This window comes from Apus apus, chromosome Z, assembly GCF_020740795.1.
Source record: "Apus apus isolate bApuApu2 chromosome Z, bApuApu2.pri.cur, whole genome shotgun sequence".
Taxonomy (NCBI): domain Eukaryota; kingdom Metazoa; phylum Chordata; class Aves; order Apodiformes; family Apodidae; genus Apus; species Apus apus.
The window spans coordinates 11,537,620-11,564,724 of record NC_067312.1 but is presented as its reverse complement, the minus strand read 5'-3'; the positions used below and the strand labels follow the sequence as shown (position 1 = coordinate 11,564,724).

Sequence of the window (27,105 nt, the reverse complement as noted above, 5' to 3'; positions counted from 1 at the left end):
GTGTGGGTTTTTATTTTATGTTTTATTTTATTAGCTCTCAATAATGCACTGGGGGATCTACAGAAGTGTGTGTAATTTTTTTATTTTATATTTTATTTTATTAACTCTCAGTAATGCCCCAGCCTGCAGATGGTAGCTATGAATTAGCTTGTCGCTCTCCAGTTTCATCTGTTTGAGGTGTACAGGATGCTAAAAATCAAAATAGGCAGAGCTTGCAAAAGTGTGGACTTCTAGTTAGCTTTAAAGAAATACAGCTGTCTGACCAGCACCTAGTTTTACTCTTAGGACGTCTTGTACTCAAAGGTTTGTGTAAAGGTCCTGGAGCACACTGCCAGGGCTTGGTCCATGTCCTGTAGGAACTCCCTGTGCCCCAGGAGCCTGGAGGCTTTTGGTTTGCTGTAAGGTCATGCTAAGGGCTGAAAACAGAGATGTGTTTCTACAAAGGCTTGTGTTGTTTTAGACATTTTTATACTTAATGTCTCATTTTATGACACAAAAGGTCCACAGTACATTTTGTTGCTGAATATGTTCAGTTCGGTGTTCTCATGTACTTCCAAGAGAAATACCACAAAATATTCTTTCTTCTTGTTATTCTGAGTGAATGTGGCATTTAAACTATTTTTAAACTGCTGAGTTTGCTTAGGAATCTTTTGGATCTTTAATGTTCAGAAAGATTCAAGTTTCTAGTCTTTATTTATGCTGAATTTTAATTCATGTAAAGCAATGTGTGTAGAAATTATATTCCACAGAATTACCTTGCTTTCTGTTTTCAAGTAGATATTCCTGCAGAATAGTTGTTTCTGTTGTAAAATCATACAGAATTTTCCATTAATAAGAATTAAGTGCATGGCACTAATTCAGGACAAAATTAGTAAATATGGTAAAACAGTATTTATTCTTAAACAAGAGAAATGTTCATTAAAATTAACTAATTTGGGTTTTCTTTTCAAAGCAAGGAGAAACAAAAATTAAAAAGACAGCTAGTATCTCAGGAAGTCTGCTATTCTTCCGGTGGGTTGCGTGCAGAATAGCTTCTGTTGCTGATGTATGCTTGTACAAAGCAGTCTTTGTCTATTTTAAACTAATATTTTCTCAATAAATCAAAGTACAGCACTTAATTGAGTTAAAATTGTGCTGTAATGGCCTAATATGATTTCAGTCTGGTGCTCTTTTATTTGTTTGCATAATGTGGCATTTGCTCTGCCTGCTGGTTTCTGCAGGAGAGCATCATGGAGGGAGTCTGTAGCAGCGCACCAGGACAACTAGGTCTTCTTTACTGCATCTTTAAAAACAGTACCATATCTGAAATGAGTCATGTATTTGTAGTGATAAATGGTTACACTTTGATCTTCATTTCATCTCCCTGCTTTGATCTCTATCTTCCACTTGACTTCAGGTTTCTGAGCAGGAGATGGATGAAGCAATCGCACGTACGACCCACCGGGAGAGCAAGGACACCAGCTCCTCTCATGTCACAGGTAGCAGTGTGTTCTCTGCTAATATGTGTCCTGTTCCAGATGCAGGAAGGTTTAGGGACATGCTCTTGGGTTCTCCAGCATCAGTATTTTGGGGGCCATCAAAACAGCAGAACAGTTTAGGGGGTGTAATCACTCTGTCCACTGCAGAAAGTTTAGCAAAAACATGTTGTTCGTGTGGATCAACTCTATAGCTCATGCCACTTGCTTTGTTTTGCTAGGCTGCCATAAAAGCAGGGTTGACAAGAGATGGTTGCTCTATCCTCTCTTCAGGATGAATGGGAAGGACCATGCCCTGGTAGGGAAAGGACAGAAGGAATCAATTCCAGCTGTGTACATTTATCCTTGTAGGTGGCACAAATAAACCAAACAACCCCAGATAAAGAACTGTTGTATCAATTTGAAAATGTCCAGATATTGCATTCTGGATGATACGTTTTTACTGCATTTTAATCTTCAGGGTCATGTCAAAATGTCTGCTCTGGCATTTGTCTGATGTTTTTTTACTCCAGACTTAGCACTTCCTCAAATCTTACAGACAGAATGACATCTTAGCAACAGCAGAGTGACTAGAAAGTTGATTTTCAGACCAAAGTTAGAGCTGTACCTGCCCTCTTTGAGTCAGCTAAGACCTTTTTTGGAAGTAGACCTTGCCAGTGGCTGCTGATCTATCATTTAAAGTTGCACCTAGTCAGGAGCCTGCTCCAGTGAGTGAGAGAGACTTCCTCCTGCTCATCTGTTGTTCAAAGCTGTGTCCTGGGCCTGGCTGGCATAACATGTTTCTGTGGTAATGTTTCATCTGATCAGAGGGAGAGCTTGTGCAATGTTAAATAAATCTCATTTTAGGAAAGCAATTCAGATAATAAGTGGGCTTAAAGGCAGCCTCCAGCTTAGAAGGTTAATGAGGAGCTTGTTTCAGTACGTGGACTACAACTCTAATTTTGACATCTAACAGGAGCTGTACAAAAAAGCCCATCTCCTAATGTGAAGGCCAAACAAGGAGAGAGCTCATCTGCCCTCAGCTGGACTATGAAACGCTTTCTGGAACCAGCAAGCCGGGTAAAAGAATTAGATGCAATAAATACAGTGTCTGCTTCAAATTCAGTATTTACTGAAGCTTTTACTTGATCAAGGAGCTCAAAGCCAAACCTTCTTGCTTCTTCCCTACCACAGGGGCTCCGTAAAAACGTCTTTTCGTCACGTCACATTTAAATTGCGAGAGCAGCAAACTCCTGTTTGTCTGTGTAGCTGTAGCCTTTGGGCAGAGCATGGCAGAGAAAGCTGTGGGCTCCCACCTCCTGCCACTTCGAGGGCTTCCCTGCTCTGTGGGACAGGGACAAAGTTAGGAGGTCCCATGGGTGGAGGGCTGTGTGCTTGGTTGTTCTGTCTAGCCACTACACTGTAAGTCTCTGTTTTTTCTGGAAAAGCCAAAGAAACTGTACAAACTGTGTCCAGAGGTACAATCACTTCCCTCAGTGCAGAAGACGTGTAGAGGGAATTCCAAAGTGAGTGGTTTCCTCCCTTATTTCTGCATTGAATCATGTCTCCAAAGCAGTGGGATTTGGAATCCTTTTTTATTTATTGTACATCCTAAAAATGTATTGCAGTGCGTAATTTCAGCCATCCCAAATTAGGCAGCTTGGCTCTCTATACTGACAAGTCCTCTGTTTTCAAAATTGGCTTTGAACTTCTTCTATTGACATGTACATGTGAGTGGAGTTTGTGATGCTTGGATGGGGACAGGTGACTTTAAACATTGGTAACAGCTGGTCACCAGGCTCACTTCTTTTCAGCAGGGATCTGTCAGCTCAGAGGCAGAGCTTTCCCAGTATTTCTCGCATGACAGCACAAGCCAGCTCCCATTTTCTAATGCTGTGACCAGCTCCTGCAATGAAGAGCAGCTCCTTCAGAAGAACAGAAACAGTTTGTTGGATGATGGCTCTCTTCTTCCTGGCAACCTGAGTAAGCAACAGAAATCTGTTTGGTCATGTGGCTAATGGGGGGAGAGTCACTGGTTACTGGTTTTTGTGGGGCTACAATGATTCTTGTGCTGGTAAGAAATGCATGGCAGTGTAGTGCAAACCAATTGTGATCATATGAAATACTGTAAAATGGAAGGGATTTACAACAGTGCACATAAAGGCCTGTTTCTGTGCTGTTTTCTCCAAATTGCTGGTCTGATTATGTGAAAATGACTTTATTTGATTGGTTTGGCTGAAACTAGATTGACAGCACTGCAGGGTTTCTTTTCAAAGGACTGATAATCATGTGATTGATTACATTTAAATGAAAGTATTCATAGCTATGTCAAGTACACAATTTCAAAATGTCACATATAGCAGTGTAAAAACAATAAAATATTCAATCTTACATCATATATTTTGTATATGTGTTTCTCCCCATAGCAATTGACTGAAAGAATTTTGCATTTCCTTACTGACATATACCTGATTTCAAAATCAAAAGGATGTTATGTTTGTTCTCTCTTTCCTCTGCTTCTCAAGTAATGTCTTTGTCTACAGCTTGTATTCCTCTGAAAATCCATTATTTACTGCTTAAAAGAATTTTTGTATTTTAAAAACCCCAGAAAGCAAAGCAAAAGAAGTTTCGACAAAACAAGGTTCTTTTTTAAGAAGGGTAAGGGAAAGGTTCTCAGGTTTATTAATCTTTAATCTGAAACTGAAAGTTGATGCATGCGGTTGTGAGCATAGATTTGAGCAAAAGGTGAAAGACATTCTGTGTTTAAAGTGTAAGACATGTGAAGTTCTTCTTTGGGTCATGGTCATAATTTAGAAATAAACTAAAAATAGAAACAGATGTGCCATGAGCTGATTTCAGAAATTACCCATAAGCTGTGGAGCTATCTGTCCCTGTGCTGTTTTCTGTAGATAGAGGGAGAACATGAACAAACTGCTTTTTGCTTTGTGAGAAGGTGTTAGGCTTTCCAAGCAAACAGAACAACATTTATTCTGCTGCAGTTGAGGTTTTAAAGATCGTATCTAACTGCAATAAAAGTATAACTTTTTCTTTTCTTTTTTCCTAGCAGATAGAGAAGCAGGAGTGGCAAAAGCAAATGGTCTGGCTTCTCCAACTAGTGGGAGATCATCCAGCCTTCACAACAAGCACGTGGAGTCTGTCCGACCTGGCATCCTCAGTGAGAGCCCCAAATCTGCCCGCAGCCCCTTTCATCGTCAGAGAAGGGTTGTTTTCTATGATGGTGACGTTAGTGACGATGATGAAAGTTCCCACTTGCAAAGAAGCCAGAGAGCAAAGAGCCAGGAGAATGCTAGCATTGTCATTACAACCTCATCCATAGAAATTGATGATGAGAGCCAGGGCAGCGAGTCACCTAGATACAGTGGCACGGACACGTCTTCCCCTGTCTTCAGCAGCTCCATGGAGTCTGCAGACAGCACGCTGGAGCAAGCTGAGTCTCCTTTCTTCCCCATCATAGCGTTTGATTACTCAAGTATGCCTGAAGTTCGTCTTGGCAGCCTGAGTTTGAAGGAGCTCCGAGAAGCACAACTGGAATCTAAGAGATCACCAAAACTTGAGCACAGAGCAGTCACAAGAGTGAAAAGCATGATGAGCACTGAGTGCCGAAGCCTTCAGAGACACAGGACAGAGGAACATGGCTCTTACAACAAGCCTGTTGCGAGGACACTCCCTCACAGCAAGAAGTGTGAAGTGCCCAATGGGGCTGGGCTGGGCCAGGGTGAAATAGTCACTCTGGTTCGCAATGAGCACGAGTCATTTGGCCTGGATTTGGAGATCCAGGCCATGCCCTTAAAGGTTGTTGTCACAGGGCTGCGGCCAGGTGGAGCAGCAGAAATGGTAATTTTTTATTTAGGTTGCCTTGTTGTGATTTGCTTTCACTCTGCAGGGATTATTATTATTAGTATTACTGATCTTAGTCTTATTAGTCTTATACAAGTGATCCTTGGAGAATAAGTGCAAGGGAGATGTTTGTCTCTGCTGGGCAAAACATCTCATCCCATACTGTTCTGAAGCTGCTGTTGCATGTTTCTGATTGAGAAGTGCACCCCGGATGATTCAAAACTAAGGAAGTCAAGAAGCAGATCTACTAAGATGGACTCATCCCCACTCACACTCACAGTTTTGAGGGAACACTATTCTTCTGTTTCCTTTCTTTTTACCAGGGGCAAAGGCAAAGCAGTAAATCTTGGTGGTAAAAATATTTATTATGCTCTATTGTTTTATAAGCACATGTTCCTGTGTTATACAGATCTGGTACCAGGAGGCCTTAGGTGCTGGCCTGGTTTGCCAAGCACCATGGTATTACCAGTAACACATTGTGCTTCTGCATTTCATACATGCAGCTACTAGTGTGGGTCCTTCATGCTGGAAGTGGAATAACAATTCCACTTCCTAGATGCAGAAGTGCAGAAAGAGAAAGGAGGCTACTCTGATGTCCAGCATTTTTAATCTAGTTAGTGGCCTCTAGGATAAGAGGGGATTTGTTGTTGTAGTCTGAACTCGGTTGTGAAAGCAGGGGTTTTGGGTTCTGTTCCTGCCTTTTTCTCTGACTTACTGTGCAGTGTTTAGAAACATACTTGGGCTTTTACCTCAAAAGCTCAGTTCCTGTCTAAATTATTTATTCAGGAGAGTCCTACTGGTCCAGTGGGAGGCTGTGACCAGCAACATAATTCGTATATAAAATGCAAAAATGATAAACAGTGTTCCACTCCTGAAGAAGGTAGAACTGCTTCATCCCAATTAATTTAAATGAGGAGGGCTATGTCTTCCATCCTGATAGCAATCACTCAGAGAAACCAGTAGGTCTTTTGACCTTCCTGTTTGAGATCGATGATTAATTTCTCTCGTGGCTAAAGCAGTCTGCCCTTTATTTACGTGTTGGCAAACTGACAGCAGTGGTATCTGTGCTCTGCAGGGATGTGAAGGAGGGAATGTTGCTTATAAGCTATTAATTGCTTCCCTGCAATCTTTGCCTCTGTGGCAGAGCTTCTGGTGTACGTTTGTAATTTCCTTGAATCTCTCATTGCATCAGGGATCAATGGGCAAGATGGCTGTAGGAGATGAGATTACCACCATCAACAGTATCCCAGTCAGTAAGATGACGTATGAGGAAATCTGCTTGCTTATGCAATGTCTTCCCACATCTGTAACCCTGGAGATCCAGAAGGCAGCATCAGGTGAGAGAGTAGTTTTGCTTTTGTACCATTTTTTTTTGAGTACCAGTGAATAAAATTCCCTTAGATGAGCTGGGTCTGATCTGCTGTCCCAGCTTCCCACATAAATTTGGAGTTAAAACGGGGTACATTGAGTCTGCAGTGGTGGGCCAGGCAAAGCACTTCATCACCAAACCAGGCTTCAGGGTCCTTCCTCCCTAGCAGCATGGTGAAGGGAGCTAATGTGCTCCTTTGTGCAATGTTCAAAGCTCCCACATACAGTGTATTCCTCCTGCCAGTATTTGCAGAGGTCTGAGTCACTTCATGCAGACCTGGAGCTAATGCAGCAGCAGTCCTGTCCTGACAACCCATTTTACTGCTGTGCCTGCTCAGGGAATATATTGACCCTTTATAATCACATCTGTCTCTTAAATCTGAAGTTTACGTAATGTTTTTATGAATGGACAGTAAGATAATAAAAAGTCTCCTTTCTTTCTTGCCCTTTCATCTATTAGAAGTCTCTGATGTACAGAAAGATTAAACAGAAAACTCAAGAAAACTAGAATATCATCACAATGTTTATTTGCATGTTTCTTATAAAAAGCTTTCTACTTTGAATGGAAATATTTGATACCACCTTAGTTTCTGCCCCAGGCTGATTTATGCTGCTACAGCAATATATGCATCCCCACAGACTGTACAAATTATGTGGTATGGAAATGAGTGTTTGAATAAAAAAAGCATACTTTTCAAATTCAGGAAGAACATAATATTTTGCTTCATTCTAGCTTATGATCTTCTTTGTGTACCTATTAATACCCAGGAGCCTAAAGCACTTCCAGATGCTTCAGTTCCAGTTGTTCTTTAAGGAATCCATGGCTTGGCAGAGTCCCGTTCTTGGTCCCTTACATTGCTGTGGCTTTTGCCAGTTAATAGCATTGGGGCAGGGGCACAGTGTTGCTCCTTTATCAGGCAGCTCTTCCGTTTTACCCTTTCCCTGGCATTGCCGCGCTGGTAGAGAAGAGAGTCTCTTCAAGGAGTGATCCAGCATGCGGAAGCAGGGCAGTACTTCACATCCTCACCTGGCTGCTACACGTTGCTGTTCTGAGAAGTCTTCCCCCTGTGTTGACTCCAGGAGGAATGTACACTTTTAAACATGGGTACCTAAGTTAAGTAGTGTGGATAATCCCACAGGTTTGTACAAGGATTAGAGAGATGTCACATTTGAATTATGAGGAAAGGATGCTGACTCTGTGAATACACCCCTCCTTCTCCATGCACTTTGCAGGCCTCATGTGGCAGTAACTAGCTTGTGGAAGGCAGCTTGAATGGGAATGCGTGTCCCAGAACCAGTGTGGAAATGTGCAAGCAGGTGCTTAGGGTGAAGTGCTGAAAATTGAAAAGATGGAGAAATGGGTGAACAGGAATGTGTTGGGTTGCAGCAGTGACAGGGAGCTCGGTGTGTTTGCCATGGAGTGGGCTAAACACGCATTGGGAGCAAGGAAAGGTTTGTGCCAAAAATCTTGTAAAGCCCATGTGCTTAATATGTGTATAACGTCATCCATGCATGTTACATTAAACACCTGCAGAAGTGCCAGCAGGATCAGAGTCAAGTTACTTATGCACAGCTCATCACTGTTATCAGTTCACCTTTGCTTGCTATACCAGGGCTTTGTGCTCTCTCTGCAATCTTGTGGAGACATCTTTGATCAAACAAGTAATGAGAAGCAGTGCTGCTCAGCCTGACTTACTGCACGCTGACACTTCCGTAGTTGGCTGCTTGACTGCTGAAATTTCAAAGAGGAGAACTAAACAGATCATGACTGCTCCCCTTGCATAGGTGGATTGCTCCCCCCTGTGTGCAACTCGAATGCATGGGGTTATGATTAATTTGAGTTGTTGCAAACATCATTACAGAAGAGGAGGAGTGGAGAGCAAAAGGAAAACCTGTAGTCTGACTTATGTGGGTGTTTATTTTTGTAATGAAACCTGGTGTTTTGTATATCACTTCTTATATCTGCCAGGATTTTACTTTTTTTTTTTTTCGTTTATTTATTTTTATCATTATGCAGTTGTCAGCAGATTTACAAACCTCATCCTGTCTCCAGGGGTAGACAGTCAAAACCAGGCCGATGTCAACAGCATCCTCCCAACTGAGGAAGAACCGAGTGCTGGGAAGCGAGGAGGAGGAGCAGGTTTGCAAGATGCTGGCGGTGGCGGCCGTGCGGGACAGAGGACAACACTGCCACCTGATGCCGCGAGCAAAGACGTGCAAAGAGGCGCCGTGAAGAGCAGCCGTGCCGAGGAGGGCGCTGCCATCCCTGTCACCGATATCGATGACTTGCTCAGCCAAATGCGTGCTCCGGAGAGCAGGGCTTTGCGCACCCCGTCGCGAGCGGAAAACCCACTCCGAGATGAGTACACCACGATGTGCTGCTGTGGGACTGACGAGGGGTGTCCTGGATCTGAGCCACGGCCAGCCAAGGAGGAGCTGCTGGAAAAAACTGTGAATTGTGGAGCTAATGCACAAGGGGTTTTGGAGCTGTCTGTGTTGGACTCCATTAACACAGGCAAGCTCTTTACTGTGAATAAAAACTCTTTAAATAACTATTCTAGGAATTTTAGCAGTTTAAATGAGGATGAGTTGCCTGCAGCAAACTCTCTGGAAGATAAGAGAAGCGACCCACTTCCAAAGTCTATGTATGGGGCTGCAGAGGATTCTCACTCGGACGCGGAGTCTGTCACAGAAAACTTTGATAGTGCTAACGAGGTGCTGCTGGGGCCGTGTGCTGCTGCTGATGCCCCCGCGGTCTGTTCTGTAATGGAGTCAGATGAGGAGCAAATTGAGATTTGCTGCATGAGCGACGAGCCGCAAAAGCCCTCACAGGAGCAGCCTCTCACATCTGCATCAAGCTCATCCTCTCTGTCCCCGCTGCACCCTTGCGGCGGCAAAGTTTTGCTGACTGAGGGCTGTACAATGTGTGGGTCACTGGAGACAAGCATCAACAAACTAGGGTTGGATGATCACAAGGGTCCCACTTCACGTCCCTCACAATGTTCTGAGGTGTCCTCTGCACACTTGTGTTCTTCTGCCTCAGTTTTCCTGCCAGAAAAAGACATCCTAAAGAATTCAGTCAGTATCCCTGAAGTTTACTCCTTCTGTAACAATGGTGCCTTAAGTACAGAAAAACAGGTGGGTTTGTGTAACAGTAATGGACATACGGAATGCTGTGAATCCATTGAAGAGGAAGGGTTGCTGCACTGCAAAAAGGTAAGCTTTTGCTCTGGTAGAAGTACCAGTGGCTTGGCGAACAACTTGCTTGAGAAAGAAGGATGTCATGATGAGCAGAGGTCCAAATCTGAAAGCGAAGCTGTGGTTGATGACTGTAATCATGCTGTTAATTATTGCTCAGTGAAGAAAGAAACCAACACTTTGTCCAGCTTGTCTAAAACAGACAGTAATCATTTGAATGCATCATCAAGAGCAGTATCACTCAGGTCTCCCTTTCCCGCTAGATCTAAAGATCCAAAGGCAAATACAACTCATGACTTGCCAGGAAAAAATGAGAAAATTAACTCTGTGACTTCAGGAAGGACTTCAAATGGAAAAGTCCAAAGCTCAGGCACAAATCACTGCAAAGGAGCTGCAGTTCCACACAGCCCATCCTTGCAGAAAAAATCCTGTCAGGAATCTAAGGGAATGGCACAAAAAAGTATAATGGACACTCTTCTGAATAACCAGAAGGCCAAAGCAGGACCAAAGCTAAAAGGGTTCACCATCAAAAGCAAATCAAAGGCAAACTCAGATTCTTCTGGCATTAATCCTACCAAAGTCAGTGGAGCTGATCAGAAAAGGATTTCTGTTTCTCCACAACTGTCTCCTAAACTCCCAGGGAAGAAAACACCTTTGTCCCGTAATTCACCTACAAACCCAGATCCTGGCAAGAGCATTTCAGCAGCCTCAAGGGCTCTGAAGTCAGAGCTAGAAAATAAACCATCAATCATTTCTGAAGGTTTAGTTTTGCCTCTCCTGAATGGCACTAGAACCCCAACAGTGAGTGGTGAAATGAAGTGTAGCTATGGGGAGCTAACAGACCTACAACAGGCATGGGGGAAGCTGAAAGAAAAGCAAGTTTCCATGCAGCCTGTGACATGTCAGGGTAAGGGTGTTAAGGTGGATGATTTCAGAGCCAGAGACAGTCAGTCCAAAGTCACTTCATCTCTTCAGGGGATACAAAAAGTTGAATATGTGAAAGGGAGGGCTGAGAACTCCGGAACAAGCCAAAACAGCACAATCAAGAGCATCTGTAGTGCAGAAGACCTTAGGCAATTAGATCTGCAAAACGGAGGGCTATCTACTGGTGGCTCTTCTTTGTTGAGGTCCCCCTCAGTTCAGCAGGAGCAGCTGGAAGGGCAAGAGATCCAGCGCACTTTCATTGAGGTGAAGCTTTCCTCCTCATCATCCTCTTCCTCCTCGTCCTCTGCCTCTTCCTCACCAGCATCGTTTCTGCAGCTGCCATTGCTAGAAAAAACAGAAGAGGTAGACACAGAAGTACCTCATCTGATTGAGGACGTGGACACCGTGCAGTATTTCTCAAAAGCAGATACCACCAGAGAAAGAAATGTCTGTGGCTTGTCAAAACCTGTGACAAGGACTTACTCAATGCCAGCCCAGTTATCAGGTCAGTTGAGGGAGGAATGCCATGTTGCAGAGGTTCGTCCTGTGCAAGAGCCCCAAGGCCACACTGCAGAGGAGAAATACCCCCAGGCAGTGTCGGGGATGTCAAAGATGGTGCATCTTAGCCCACCAAATGGTCAGAGCGGGAAGGACGCTTCCAAAAACACCCAGAGGGTCCTTGATGCGTCTCCCTCAGCCAGTAACACTAGCTGCTCTGCCACTGATAAGCTGAGGAGCTTCAGAAGGAATTACTACTACTACGAGCTGAACTGGCCACATGAGCCTACCTCATCCTTCTCTGTCAAGCAGAGAATCAAATCCTTTGAAAATCTGGCACGTTTTGACCGGCCCATCATGAAGGCCATTGATATACACTCGTCCGCCAGGTCCCCCCTTGTCAGGAGGTCGTGCGGTGGGACGACTGCAGCAGCCAGCCCTGCCGAGATGCCGCGGGCCTTGCGGCGCAGCTTGAGCTCCTACGGCGGCAGCTCAAGCCCAGCCAGTGCCGCGGCCAAGTCTCCCAGCAGCGCAGAGCCCACGTGTGTGGCTGAGGGCAGCAAGGGGGAAGGAAAGCCCCAGAGGAGCGAGGGGGGCAGCGCTGGGGCGGTCACGGCCGCCCTTCCCCCTTCAGCCTCGCAGGCACGCCGCAGCCGGGGCCTGGGGCGGCCGCCGCTCTCCCGCTCCAGGCTGCGGGAGCTGAGGGCCCTCAGCATGCCCGACCTGGACAAGCTGTGTGGAGAGGGCTTCTCAGGGCCACCGCAGCCCGCCTGCTTCAAGACAGAGCTGGAAATCACACCCCGCAGAGCCCTGGGCTCGCCCGCCCGGAGCGACGCAGCCTCGCCGTCCCGCTGCATCCCCGCTGAGGCGGGTGTGCTGGGGGTGTGTGCCAGCAGCCCTCGGGGCAGCAGCTCAGGGACGCCAGGGTCTGCCTCGGACGACGATGTGCCCCGTGGCAGCTCTCCCGATGGGGAACGCTCAGAAAACAGCTGGTCCATCAGGTGGGTGTTGGCTTTGCTGCTACGGTTTTGGTTGCGACCCCACAAGCCTCTCCCGAGAGGGAAGGTTCCCCGTTGCCCCTAAGTCCCCCAAGAAGTGTGTTTGAGCTTTGGCCCCAGACCCCATTGCCCTCACAATTCAGGGTGCCGTCCTTCGTGCTTCTACTGTCTGGTGACAGCCATGCTTCAGTACATGGTGAAACGCTTTATCCTGGCTGGTCCAGGCTCCTTTTCTGTGAATCCTTAGCTGGTTTGGGTCAGTTTTTCACCACATTATGGCACAGCAGCCGCTGTGGAGGGAATGTTGCGCAGCACTGGCTGCCAGCACAGCCTGTGGTGACAAACGAGCTTGTTGTCCTGCCAGAAACACTCCTCAGATGTAGCTGTCTTCTTGTTTTTGCTAACGTCTGTTGCTAAAACCAATGGGGGAGCAAAAGGGGAAAGAGAATGGGGACTGATTTTCAGAGTTACTAATAGATTGTCTTCTCTGCCCCTTTCCATTCTGCCAGCATACACCATTTATTACCCGTTTTGAAGATTTCTGCTTGTTAATGAGCTGGCCCTTCATTGTTTGCCCTAATGCAACCTACATGGTATAGAAAGATAAAGCTGTCTTTCATATTTTTCTAATAATTTTAGCTTGGATCAGCTGCTTGTCTCAAGCCTGGACCAGCAAAAGCTGCAATCTGTTTTGTCAGCAGTAGTACCAAAATGTGATGTTGCTGCTATGCTCCAAGAAGTCAAAGCACAAGTAAAGGTAAAAAACTCTTCCTAAGGGTTTCATAGTTTCTCCAGTGGTAGGTTGCAGTTGATTGTAGTTTTTTAGTAATGCTGGTTTTTGAATGCCCACTATAAACCTATAATAGAGTGTTTTTTGTATAAGAAAGAGTATTCTTTGTCCAGCAGTTTTAAGCCACAATAAATAGACCTGTTCTAAAGAGTGAAGTATGCCTCCTTTTCAGTCATCATTACAGCTGAAAAACTCCTGTGTTTGCCAATAACTGCACATCAGAATTTCACTTTCCACCAACCATCGGGGTCAGACTCACTGCTCCTGCTTGTGCTTAGAAGCACCCGCCTTTTGCTAGCAGTTGCAGTCATGGAAATTGAATTTGTTTTGTTTAATGCTGAACTGGTGGCTTGCAACACCAGAAAGCGCCTGCTGGAGGTTTTGTAAGAGACTCCTGTGACCTTTTTGCTCTCTTCTGTGCAAACTGGTTATTGCATTAAGATAACCTGCTTCATTATCCAGGAATTTAAAGAGGCCTCCGAAGTTAAATGTTTGCCAGAACATTACTTCCCTTTTTGCAGTGTTTGTGTTTGTGGTTTTGGGATACGTCCACATCCTTTTTAAATCAGAACAGAAGTTGATAAAATAATGACAGCACTGGAGGGGAAACTGCCATCTGCTCTGCATAGCTACTGGCTGAGCTGCATTTACAGCGTTCCTGAGTCTTACTCACAAAGATTGCTGTTTCAAATATAGGACAGACTGGCCAGAACAGGACCTCCTCAAAATATGCAGCTTTACCTTCTTCCAGGGACAGCACAGCTAAATCTTGCAAGTCCCAAGAGCTTGGTGAGCCAAGAGTGTTTGATAGGTTTACGAATAAAATTAGGATTGGATTGTGCTTCTGGCCAAAGGTAATTAAGTGTTCTTTAAAGTATTTTTCATGGGGTCTTGGAGAGATTATTTATTTATGCCACTTTTCAAAGTCTGAGAACTCAAATATTTATAAAGCTGAATATTTTTTGGATTGCACTCTTTGTCTGCATAGTTTCTTATCCATATTTAAGCCCGGCATGGCACTTACACTGGAAAACTTTATGCTAGTCAAATGCTGGATTTGAATGTACAATAGAACTGTTCTTCACAGTTATGCAATTGCTGAAAAATGAGATGGACTGCCTGATGTGGACTGGGAGCTTCCCTGGGAAAAGTCTGTCATCATTTTTTGCTCTGAACAGCACTGAATTTACTACTAGCATTTACTTAGTGCTACTACTACTAATATATATATATATATATATATATATATGTATACAGGCATTTTATTGTTTAAATCTCTATGACCAATGTTCTTTGACTAACAGGTTAAATAGAGGCGGTGACTGGAGGCCTTGTGTGTCAACTGTGTGGCCAAGTGAAGCAATAAGCATTCATAGCCAGGTCTTTGTGCCCCCATAGTACATGTGCTGGCTGAGGACAGCATTGAGAGCTGGGGAGGGAGGAAATGCTTGACCTTGACAATGGGAAGACAGGGTTCAGACTCTGTTGCTGACTTGCCCGGGATGTGTGGTCCTCACACAACCCTCTAACATCTAAGCATCTGCTATTTTTATTTTTATTTTTCTTCCCCAGGGTAAACAGATTAAGTTGTGGTAGCAAGGGTTGGAAATAACTTGACTTCTTGAACAAAATGAGCTGCTGTAGTACTTAATAATCAAAGATTTGTCTGTGTTTCCATTACCTCCACTGCGCTTGAAAAGGGGCTAGCCTAGAAACTTAACTAATATTATTTCTAAGCTAGCATAAAGCTGTTCTCACTTGAGTACAGATGAGAAGAGTCTCAACATCTACGAAAGATTGTGGAGTAAGATCTTCAGCCCTGCCTGCTACTCTCTCCTCAAGCAGCAGTGGATCAGTGAGGGTGTCATTGGTTTCTGATACTGACTTTGTACATTGCAGGGGTGCCTCTAATGCAGAAGACCTTTCAGGGCCACTGTTTGGCATAGAAACACACGCTGAGACCAAGAATTGCTGCTTCACCAAAAAAAGATAATAATCTGTGGTTCCTTGTGCCTTTTGGAACAAAATTAAAAGGCAAACACTGAGTTAAAATGTTGAGTTTAGTGAACTAAATATGCCATTTAATGCTAAATAGATTAAGAGATTGGTTTCTAATGATGTGCCAATGATTTTAGTGTTGGCAGTTTCTGGAAATGACTGATGTTGGATGGGATCCCGGGAAAAGCTGAGAGACCTGCTTTCTGCTGCCCACTTCTGATGCTCTGGCCCACAGATGGTTACTATCCCCTTGGTCCACCTAATGCTTGCTTACAGTCACCCTTAAGCACAAAATGTGATCTCTGTAACAGCATCTGATTTAGTCCTAATTGCTCAGAAAACAGCACGAGACTTGCAGATGGGACTGGTTCTCTTTCATGGCAAATCCTGTATATTGGCAGCAGGCCATCACTTCGAAGAAATCAGCTTTACACCTTTGTTCTGGTCTGGAGCCAAATTCAGCCCTGGTGCAGATCTGCACCAATCCCTTTCTTGTGCTAGATGCTCCCATTTCCACAATAGCACAGCTTAGTCCCATCTGGATCACTAAAAGGCTCCTTAGTTTTATGTTCTAAGTAAAACATTTTCTCCTGCTGTCCTGTCTGACCTTCCCAAGGTTCGTTTTGTAGCCACTGCCTCTTGCAAGAGTGTCCAGCACCACTGAGAAGAGGTTGATGCAACTGCCCTGCATTTCATCACATGTGAATGGGGTGCTTACAGGCATAGTGTAGCAGTGGACTTGGCAGGGCTAGGTTAATGGTTGGACTTGGTGGCCTTAAAGGTCTTTTCCAACCAAAACAATTACCTGATGCTATTATCTCTGTTAACTGTCTTTCAAGAGGAAGGAGAAATGGAAAAACAGAAACTATAGTAATTCACTGGAAAGTGCAATTCTTATATGTGGCTGCTACTCATCAGTAGCATGAACAGAAATGCATTCAGTGTCTCAGCTTCCAATTCTTTGAGTTGCTTTTTTCACCTGCCATAATCTGAGGGTATTGGGAGTTTGTGATTTGTGCAGGAACTTGGTCTTGATCTTTGGTTTTGTTTTTCTTCTCTTTCCCCTCCACCTCCATTTTTCTTTTAGAGCAAAGAAGACACATACTTTGTAGTCTTGCACAAAGAAGAAGGAGCTGGCCTGGGATTTAGTGTTGCTGGAGGAACAGATCTGGAGCAGAAATCAGTCACAGTAAGTGATGGCTGCAAGTCATTTTTTTGCAAAGCTCACTTTAAAGCAGGCTGGTGATTAGATCAAGTGCTCGTTTATCAAGACTCACTGCAAGTCACTCACAGTCATAAAACAGTGTCTCTCAGAGGTAGCTACATACCATCTGCTACTGAAATTACAGAATGTCTGGGAAGTGTAATTATTATTGGAGATGGATGCCGTTTAAGTCTTCAGTCTTAAAAATTCTGCTACTGGATGGGATCAGCTAGATCTAAATCCTGTGCATGTAAATAGAATTCTGAATGCAGTTGCACTGCCCCAATTTCTTTAAACAAAATGTGCATTTAAGTCTTGCTCTGAGAGATCTATTAAGGGCTAAAATTAGAAGAAGGGTAGTTCCTCAGTCTTTGGGGCCTGCAGCAGCTCTTAACAGGAATGCTTTGGTTTTTGATCTTAGACCATACCAATATAAGTACATGTATTTTACATTAAGCGGTCATTGAGTTAAAATATGGTCACAGTCTAAGTAACAGACTCTACTTCTCTCACTGCGAAGGTTGTGTTCCCTCTCTCTGGCCCAAACACTTGCAGTTCCAGCTGTGAGCAAGAAGGCTAAACAGTGTCCCACTCCAGAGAATTCTTCACCCCGAGACTGGGACACTACTAAAAAATATGATCTTGAGCTTTCTCAAGCTCAGTAGCTGATGAATTCTTTCTCCTGAATGCCGCTAGTCATGAGACTAGAAGAGTATCAGCTGTTGCTCTTTCCACATCCTCTTCCTTCAGCATGTGTAAAGCATGTTTCTCAGATGGGGAACATTTTAATGTCCTTGACCTACTGGAATTCCAGGTTCCAGCTGGGTTTAGGGTTGGCATTGGGTGCTGAGCTGCTTAGATGAACTGTTCAGCCCACACTTGGGTGCAGAAAGAGAAATGTGAAGTGCACTTCAAGGTACTGAGGAGCTAACCATGTGAAGGAAGGAAGCTGATGTTTTAGACATTACCCCTGTATTCCACTTACCTCTTGCATTTGGGTTGCTACATCTGTCATTGAGAATGTTAGTCCAGCTTTGAATGCCTGCTTAGACTAGCTGGATATCTTATCTCCTTGCATCTGTAGGCTTGTGGCAGGTGATCATCTCAGCATGGCCCTGCAGTAACATGGAACAGGAGACAAGAGGCTTCTGATTCCTTGCTGTGGGTCTGGATATTAGGATAGATTCCTAGAGAAAATGCCATGCAGAACTGTGTCCACAGATTTGCTGCTTTGAGCCTTTTGCCCAGCAGACCTACAACTGTGTGCATGGAAAACAATATTCTGGCTGCTAAAATTACAGTGTCTGATAGGCAAGTCTTTGAGGACCAGGTCTTGACTCTCTTAGTCAGTTCCCTTCTGTAAATAGCAAACATCTAAGGCTCAGCTGCACTTGCTGGAATTTTTCTCTGGAGAAAATGCATTTCAAGCCACTAAATTATCTCTTTGCATCTGTTTGCATGGTATTTCATCAGACAAATTGAAAGGAACAATAAAGTAGTTGTACAGCTGCAGTAAGTCAGAACCTTTACACAGATGCTGTGCACTGCTTCGAAGTCTGCATTTGAAAACAGCCCAGACTGCAAGTCCCAGACAGGGGGAATACGGGGAGTGGGTCTTACGCACTGCAGTGCTGTTTGTGGTGTTCACTCTAGCATGGATGTAGATTTAACCTTTGTGTTGCTTGGAATTATGTTAATTGAAGACTTTCAGGAAGTTCAGTAAAGCACAAGTGATCTGTGTTACTACATTCTCTAGCTGGTTTTGGTTGTCTTAGGTGTAGAAATGACCATGCAATAATGGCATCTTTTCCTCTGCTTTATCCACTCCCCACTCCCTCACTGCAGTTCTTGTCCAGTTGCTTCGGCCACAGTATTTGAGGGTGTTTGCTGGAGCAAATGTTGTGTGCTTGATATCCAGGCAGTGGGCATTGATTGCAAACTTAGATGGGGACTCTGTTGACTACGTGTGGTCATGAGGTTAAAGCATCATTAAGTTAAAAATCTTTTTTCTAGGTCCACAGAGTGTTTTCAAAGGGAGTGGCATCTCAAGAAGGGACTATTCATCGAGGAGATCTTGTGCTGTCAATCAATGGCAAATCTCTTGCAAGCTCAGTCCATGGGGATGTCCTGAATGCTCTTCATCACACAAGACTGTACAAAGACGCGGTCGTTGTCATCCAGAAAGAAAAAGACAAAGCAAACAATTTCTCCAGACTTGAGATATCAGCTACTGGCAGAAAATGTGTGGGGTCTGGAAAAGGTGTTTCCATGGAAATAGGAACAGGTATGATCTTTGTCCAAGAACAGTTGGAAGGATTCCCTTGCAGAGCAGACTGAAGGGGAAAATGTCCATGTGTTTTAGATTAAAAGCATCTGTGCCTTATGTGATTGAAGGGAGCAAATTAAATTACCTTTAAATGTTATTTGTTCTTTTTGGAACCTAAATGCAGCTTGGTTTTTGGTTTGGTTTGGTTTGGTTTGGTTTTGGTTTTGTGTTGGGTTTTTTTTGTTTGCTTGGAGTTTTTTTTATTTTGGGTTGTTTGGGTTTTTTTGGTGTTTTGTTTTTTTTTTAAATCATAACTAGGCAAAAGCTTAGAAGGACAGTTAGGGACTAATTCAATTTTTACTAAAATTAGTGATTCCATATATTCTTTCAATCTGGGACAAACTCCTTTCAAGTAGAAACAGTAGTCAGTGCAAGCAAGTAAGCAACCAAAAAAGGAAGAAAAAAGAAAAAAAAAAAGCAACCTCAAAGAAAACCCCAGACCTGCAGTTTGTTATGTATAGGGACTGAACTTGCTCTTTGTATTAGCAGATTTCACACTGTTTCTACTAAAAACATAGAAAAAATATTTGATACTAAAGTAAATGGAGCTAAGCCAAATCCAAGTAATCTATCCCATAGAGGAAACTAGGGATAAATGGTTTAAGTGGAAATGGATCAGTGGAATGGTACTTTCCTGTTCAGGAACAAAACAGCATTTCAGTGTGAAGGCTGCCCTTTGGGTGTGGCAAATAGATGTCTCAATTATTATTTATATTAAGAATTAAGACACAAAGCCATTTATTACCTCTCTGTATGCCCATCCTACAGGAGGGTAGTATGACCTGATTCAGTCCTGCTCTGCTGCGTTATCCCTGGGTGGGAGTGGGCAGTGGTTACAGCTTATTGTTGAGAGAGTTGGTGATGCAGCTTTCCCTGCCAGCCACTCAGCTTTGATCACCCCAAAACTAGGACATGGAGCTGTCACTCACACATTCTTAACCTGTTAATCATCGTTACTGTTTTGTTGGAGGTTTTTTTGTGTAGCGCTTTTTATTATTTTATGTTTTCACTGGTTTTTATAGTACAGCTTAAAAGAAATAGAAAGCACTCTTTAGATGAACGGATCAGTCTTTTCGGAGCGGCTCCCATATATATAGTATTTGTAATTCAGAATCCCTTCATACCCTAAGTTCCCCGTATCCTGCACATTGACAAATGCAGAATATCTACTGGGTACAGGCACTAGGGGGCAACATTATCTTATAAACAGCAAAGTATTGGATTATTGAGAGCGTATTTCCATCCGGAAGACAAAAGCACATCTTCAAATGTTCTAGATAACATCTAGCATTTTTCAAGATAATGGTAGCAGTAATTTGTGATAATGCAGACTGCATAATTTTTACCTTCACCTAGGGATAAGTGGGTCCTCTTTTTCCAAAATTGTACATTTATTTCCTCCTACGCAAAGTAATATTTTATGTCAGCTACAGCAATGTTTTGTTCAAAAAATATCTGATATATAGGAGGCGGGTTGCATCTACAAGTAAGTGTGGTTATTTCTATAAGTGTGAGACCAGAAACAATTATTTGCAGTAGGGAGCAATTACAGACTTTTCCTTAAGAGGATGAAACATATTTGGTTAGTGTAACGTTTCATTCATTACTGCTATTAAAAAAGATGTGGCTCATTGAGTAAGCAAGTGGAAGCAAGTAGAAGAAAAAGAAATTCTCTCCACTCAATATTTTTGTAATTTTTCAGTTATTTTTTTGATGTTCAGAGTTTTTGCTAAATTTGCTGAGCTTTAGTTTTGCAAAAAGAAATATGCTTTGTCAGGTTTTCTTTGGACATGCAAAATGAAAATGTTTGGGTGTGTAAATGCATTTTGCTCTGTCTCCCCTTCACAGCTGCAATAATACACATTAGTTTCTGAGAAACGGGGTGACAATATGTTTTAGTTTGAATATGAACTGAGCTCTGAATTGCTTTGTCACTGCAGCAGAAACAAAACCAACCAAACAAAGCTTGCAGTTTACTGCTAGCTGTATAACAAGATGCTGTGTGTATTCTGTTACAGATCCAAACCTGGATATGAATGATGTCATCTGCGTTGAATTATTGAAAACCTCTGCTGGTTTGGGATTCAGTCTAGATGGTGGAAAAGCTTCCATTGCTGGAGACAGACCCTTACTTGTAAAAAGGATATTTAAAGGTACTATGAGCATGGAAATGCAGTGGATATTATCTCGGTTTTCCATTGGTGCATTGTACAGACATTTTAATTCTTGGACTGAAGGCTGTTTTGAAGCAAAGGTTGTTTTTGTGTTCCTTGTTTTTTACCACTTACTTGCCAAAGTGATCGTTAAAAAAACTACTCCTGGGAATGGGTAGGAATTGAATCTGGTAGTAAATGTCAGTGGAACAATCTGATTTACTAAATACGATGCAGTTCCTTCCTGAGCTTGTCCACTATTCTAGACACTAAACCACAGCAGCAATATCATATATAAAGGTTTGAGAAGTTCATGCTTTATCCGATCCTCTTTCCTAAGAGATGCACAATACACATAATCAGTGTGGTTCCAAAGCACCATCCTGCATTATACCCGTTTTACAGGGGTTTTTTTTGTCCTTGTTATTTTTTTGTTATCCATCACTGTTAGCTTTTGCCGAGAGTATGTGTTGTTCGTATTCAAAAACTGGCACTCTTGGATGCCAGTTAAGCCTATATGAACCATTTATAGAAAAGTAACCAATCCCAGAACTATGCTATGATTTTATTCAGTTTAGTGAAAAATACAGCACTTCCTAAATAAGATTAAACTCTGAATGAAGCTGCAGTTGCACAGCATTTTTACAGGATTTCTTTGCATTTGTATATTCTCTCATTGAGGAAGAAAATCAAACTTGTATTTTCTGAATGGCTATCAATTTATCTGAGTGTGTTTGTATCCCTCTTTAGAAAGTGACTTTGAGAGTAAAGGTCATGTTTAATTTTTGAGCTCATTAATTTGTATCCCTGGATATATACAGTCCTTTTCTCCTCCCTGTGATGACTGATGTTGTCAATTAAATTATCATTACAGAAAACGTAACTTCCATCAGCAGTGAGGGATGTGCCCCTCCCCAGGAGCTGTTTCTATGTCTGATGTGTTTGTCTTAAGTTTGCTACCCACGTTTGGCTTGTTCACTCCTGTTATCTGGGTTTTGCAACCTACTGGTTTATCTGCATGTTAAATCCATGTTAAAATCCCTGTTAAAGTTCTGTTTGTCCATCCCACATACAGCCTGTATGTTCACTTACTCAACCAGGTTTTCTTACAGCTACAGAAATATTGTGAGGCATGTTCCATGCACTCATGTGGCTTCCTTCAAAACCAGACTTTTTAAATAAGAACAAGGATTTATCTTGGTTAAAATACAATTTTCTGTGAGATGCAGCATGGGGTAGATTGCTAGAGATAAGCTGAATGTAAGTGACTGTACTGTAAATTGCCATGGTTGGAAAAATGGTTTATTTGCAGTTTGTCATAGTGGAAAGCAAATCTTTGTGGGTTTACTGTTGGGTTTGTGTTGTGGTTTTTAAACACTGACTTTTTCCCAATTTGCTCCTAGGTGGTGCTGCGGAGCAATCTGGAAACATAGAAACTGGAGACGAAATTCTTGCTGTTAGTGGAAAATCATTACTTGGTCTCATGCATTATGATGCCTGGAACATAATTAAGTCTGTGCCAGAGGGCCCTGTTCAGTTACTAATCAGAAAACACAGAACTTCGTTATGATGGAAGCACTACACCTACGCACACTTGCTAAGACAAAACATTTAAAACTGGCTAGAAACTGTCTTGTTTCTAAAGCCATACAGAAGTGTCTTAACATGCTCTACAGAGAGGTGCTAAGAGCCTTGGAGAACCACTGAGCAAGCATATGGTGAACATCATAACATCTCACCTAATTATTGGGGATGAAGGAAGCCAAATGTTAGAGACACTTTTGTATTTTGTGGCAATTTTAATGGAACTTCAAGACCCCTCCTGGGTTTGATTTAAAGTATTTTGAATGAGATAAATAACACTGTGCCTGTCCCAGATATTTTTAGTATCTGCATAGCATCGGGAGTGTAACTTGTTGGTTGCCATCCTGTTGACAAGGATGGGTATTTAGACTGTACTATATCACGTAGCTGTAATAAGACTTCAGGACACTTACTAAGGGTCTGGTCCTTTTTTGTTGTAATAAGAGAATGTCTGGAACAATCTCACTTTATTCTTCTAAGTACAGTTTTGCTAAAAATGCATGACAAAAGAGTATAATTTTGCACAACTTTTATGCCCAAAACATGAGCATTTTATTGGAAGCTGAAAAATCCTCTTAAAACTGATGAACTAACTCAGCATCTACCACTACTGAAACTGCTCTTAGATGCAGCATGTATCTGAAAGCAGTTGGAATTATTGTGGTAGAAATCTGTGAACCAGAAAATAATGTCCAACTTACAGGTGATTGTCCACCAAGATGCAGACTGAGTTGTTAGTTGTAATTAAAATGGGAGCGATAAAAATCGGAGTCTGGATTTTCAAATTTAGACTTCTAATGTTAGGCACCTTTAAAATATGTATATTTTTTAAAAGGGGATAATTTCAGGTGCTGAGCACTTGCAGCTCTCATAGACTTCAGCGATCACTGCATATGTCTGAAAGCCAGGCTGCTTTTATTTAGCTGCAAGAGGTTTAAGGTTGTCCATCTTGAAACACTCAAGGTGGAAAATGGTGATCTAAGGATGGAGATTTATAACACATTAAATTTGAACTGGCTGTATTTGTGGTGGCTTTTAATCCCTCATGTTTGTTTTCTCCTGTCCAGTATTTATTTTTACTTGGTGAGAATGAGTAGGGGTGTGTGTGTGTAAGATACAAGTTCACCCGGCTGTGTCAGGAAGGTGTTGATGCTGAGGGTTCTGGATGGTGAAACTGAAAACTGTGTAGATGGGAGAAATCATGATGTTAGGTACATTAAAACTGAAAGGCCTGCAATGCTGTGGGCACTTTGTTTGGATTTTCTTACCTCTGCTCCCAGTAGAGGTATCAGTAGTGGGCCATGCTGTTCCTGAGTGTTATTTATAGTCTGCTGTGTTGGAAGGAGAGTGCATGGGTGCAAGAGATTAGACTTAGTTATTTCTCTGGAATAGCCCAACAACATAAAAGAGATACAGGAGGAAATGGGCCAGTGTCTTTTATCAGCTGAGAACAAGTTGTTTGTTCCAGAGTGCTCAGGTTGTTTGTTGCGTTAGGCTGGGGACTGCTTGCAGCCAACATGCCCAGAGGGAAGAGCTCTCAGCCTGGAGCCGGTTCAAATCTGAAGTGCTGCCTACGTTTATAGTGACTCAAGACACTATGTAGCTATTAAAAAAAGGTCTGGGCTTGTCACTTGGCCCTGCCCCAAGATCGTACTATAGTTCAATTTACTTACATTTATTCAGCAGCGCTTGGCGCAGTCGCTTCCAGGTTAGTGGAGCGCTCGCTTTGCTTCATTTCAGTGACAGCTTCATTAGACTGCTGCCTGTGCAGAGGAAAATGCAGTTGTACGAGGCAGCCCGAGACCAGGCAGGCAGAAAAGCAGTTCAGCATTTGCCAAAAAAATGAATAGATTTACTTCTTTTTCAGTGACATATTAGCATGTGAAATCCAAGGAGAGATGCAAATTTTTGTTACAAGAAAGGCAGTGCTGTACCTAGTCCTACAACTGCTTGGCCTGCAGGATTTCTGTGGAAACTGATTCAGGTTTAGTGCTGTGAATTGACTGTGGAGTTGGGTCCCCTGTGGCCCTAAAGCTCAGCCACTCTGTCAGGACCAGTCCTTGCCTCCTGTCACCTCTGTGGTGGGAGAGGCTTCAGGAGAATGCAGCACTTGGGATCAGAGAACCACACTGAGGTTGCAGACCTGTGCTGGGATAAAAGAGGTTACCCCTGCATATTTGCTGAAAAACAGGGAGAAGACATAGGCAATGACAGTTAAATGACAAGGCTTTGTTCAGGAATGACCAAAATCTGATTGTAATAGCGTGTATAATAGATACATAAAATGCATGTGGAGTTTAATGCAGCATAGTGAATACATACCTATATATGTATAATACGTACAAGTGCAGTACTGATTTTTTGCTACTTTAATGTGGTAAATCACAGTTGTGTTTTAGGAGTGACATTTTTTTTCAGTCTACCGTTTAGAAGTTTGAGGTTCCAATGCTGGGAGCCTTATGTCTCACTCACTCCTAAACTAGTGTGAGCTCAAAGGTAAAGTCTTCATTTTGTAAATTAAACTTAATTTGAGGTGTCTTAAGATGATAGGTGGTAAATATTTTCAGAAGCTTATTTGCAGGTACTGTTCATTGTGAGTGATTTAGAAGGCTTTAATTTTTCAGTAAGTACTGTTCAGTATTTTATTTTACATGCACGTAGATATGTGTTGGCTGAGTAACAGCAGATGGGGATTTTTGTGTGTGACTCGGTAGTGGCTATAATTTAAATGATAGTTTTAATGTTTTAAGTCTGATAGTTACTATGGCTATAATGATACATTTCTCTACTAACATTGCAGCAAGAAAAGAAATAGTATTTAACCCTGATTTGTTTCTGTTCCTAAATATATTTTTACTTTTGTGAAAGAACAAGGAACATCTTTACTGATGCTACCAGTGTTGATATGATTACAGTAGCATTTCCTGATGTCTCTATTGGGGTGACATTCCTCATAAAAGCCCCAGGATTTATGCAATATGGGTCTGCTTTCTTTACAAACAGAATGGACAGACCAAAACGATGTAGTGAACCTTAGGTTACCTGGCTAAGTAAATGTTATTTTTCTGAGAGCCTGATTGCACCAAAATGACAGAGGGTGTTGCATTAGTTCATCAGTATTCAGTGGGTTCATGAGCATTTTTGGCCTTGCTGGTTGCATATCCGTCCCCGCAGTGATTCATGCCATGCTGGAGGGTTTGCCAAGCTCTAGAACTCTCTAGAGTCTTGCAGCTGCATCTTGGAAGACCAAAAAATAAGGATGGAATCACAGGCTTCATCCATGACTCTTCACCAGGGACTGGAAGGCATTCCAGAGAAGGTGAATTTGCTCCTACATGGAGAAGGCTTGGTGGAGGGCTTTGCCACTTCTCGACCTGGGGCAGCTCAGGTTTCACATCCTGGATATGAGAATGGGCTCTGGTGCGATACTGCCATTGCATATTTTCAGCCTTTTGTACCTGGAAGTTCTTTCCAGCTTCTGTGGGGATTTCATCTATATTAAAAACTGTGAGATTAGGCCTAAATTAGGGAGAGAGCAACATCTGATGGTTTTCTTGTTAATAAAAGAAAATGAGAGCAGGTAAGTATTAATAAACTATAGAGTGATTAATATTTTATAATGATCCTCGCTTAAAATTAACTCTAGTTAATGTTCTGCAGTGGTTCTTATTAAAATCTGAAGGAAGTATTCCCAGATGGGAATTTTTACCTGCTTCTACATTTAGGGTATGTTAATGTGTACGTGGAAATATTCATGAGGAGTAGACTAGATCATGGGATCCCACTCTAGATAGGTTTTGTGTGTTAGGCCAAGACACTTATTGTATGATATTGTATATTTACACCTTTATTTATATAATAAAACTTCTTTTAATGAAAACTGTTTATTATGCCTTGTATATTTTAAAAAAAGTGAGTGCAATAACATGAAATAGATTGTAAATTTTTCAATTTATTGTCTCTGTTATGTAAATCTGTATCACCATAAACTGTTTCGTTTGGGTTTTTTAGTGATTTTGAAAATAAATGGTATCCTTAGTACTCCTCTAGATACTTCTTTCTGTTACACCGAAGTCTGCCTGGTCCACAGCTGGAATTGGCATCACAGGGACAAGGTTGTCCTGGAGAGCACAGTCAAAGACTTAAGTCATCGCTATCCAGATGTGAATTTAAGCTGTTAAATACCACGTACGGTGTTAAATATCTGAGCTGGTAAAACACCACTGTCTTAAGAACTGTCATTCAGAGTGAAGAGGGTTAATGCATTGAAGAAGTCTCATAAGGTGTTTTATAGGTCTTGCTTTGGTGTCTTGGAAGACGTGCTTTGTTTTTCCTGCCCCTTTACAAGGAAAATACAGATGGCAAAGGTGAAATGCAGAGTTTCTGGAGCATGTTGCCTAAAAACTGTACCTCCTGCCCAGCCACTGGACTACAAGAGAAGGGGTTGTATGTGTATGGAATATGTATACACTGCTAGTCCTAGACTGGTGTTTGTTCTTGACTTCAGCTACCCTGGAGATAAACTCCCCTCCAGAATTCCAGTGAGTCAGCTGTGTGGGCTGGGCTGGAGGTAGCCTTTCTGTGGATGGAGAGGAGCTCATAGTGGGAGGTGGAGGCTATAACCTCCAAACTGAGAACATTTGCATCAAGTGGTCCACCTCTACCAACACAGCCAGCTGCACTGTCACTGCACAGCAACGCGAAGCTAACCTGCCTCCCAGAAAGATGCGCCAGCCCGGAAAGCATGGTCCA

General features: G+C 42.6%; 1 protein-coding gene across 2 annotated transcripts in view; it reads left to right on the top strand.

Moving 5' to 3' along the window:
* Nucleotides 1–26,394, top strand: part of PDZD2 (PDZ domain containing 2) — a 140,624-nt gene extending 114,230 nt beyond the window's left edge. For both annotated transcript variants that reach the window (XM_051643161.1, XM_051643160.1), the window contains 11 exons: nt 1,397–1,478; nt 2,431–2,534; nt 3,272–3,437; nt 4,519–5,309; nt 6,505–6,649; nt 8,698–12,301; nt 12,938–13,055; nt 16,174–16,275; nt 18,304–18,574; nt 20,635–20,769; nt 22,173–26,394. In XM_051643161.1, coding sequence (XP_051499121.1) covers nt 1,397–1,478; nt 2,431–2,534; nt 3,272–3,437; nt 4,519–5,309; nt 6,505–6,649; nt 8,698–12,301; nt 12,938–13,055; nt 16,174–16,275; nt 18,304–18,574; nt 20,635–20,769; nt 22,173–22,339 — 5,685 coding nt within the window. In that variant the 3' untranslated portion in view covers nt 22,340–26,394. The remainder of the gene's footprint in view (nt 1–1,396; nt 1,479–2,430; nt 2,535–3,271; nt 3,438–4,518; nt 5,310–6,504; nt 6,650–8,697; nt 12,302–12,937; nt 13,056–16,173; nt 16,276–18,303; nt 18,575–20,634; nt 20,770–22,172) is intronic.
* The last annotated feature ends 711 nt before the right edge of the window (nt 26,395–27,105 follow it).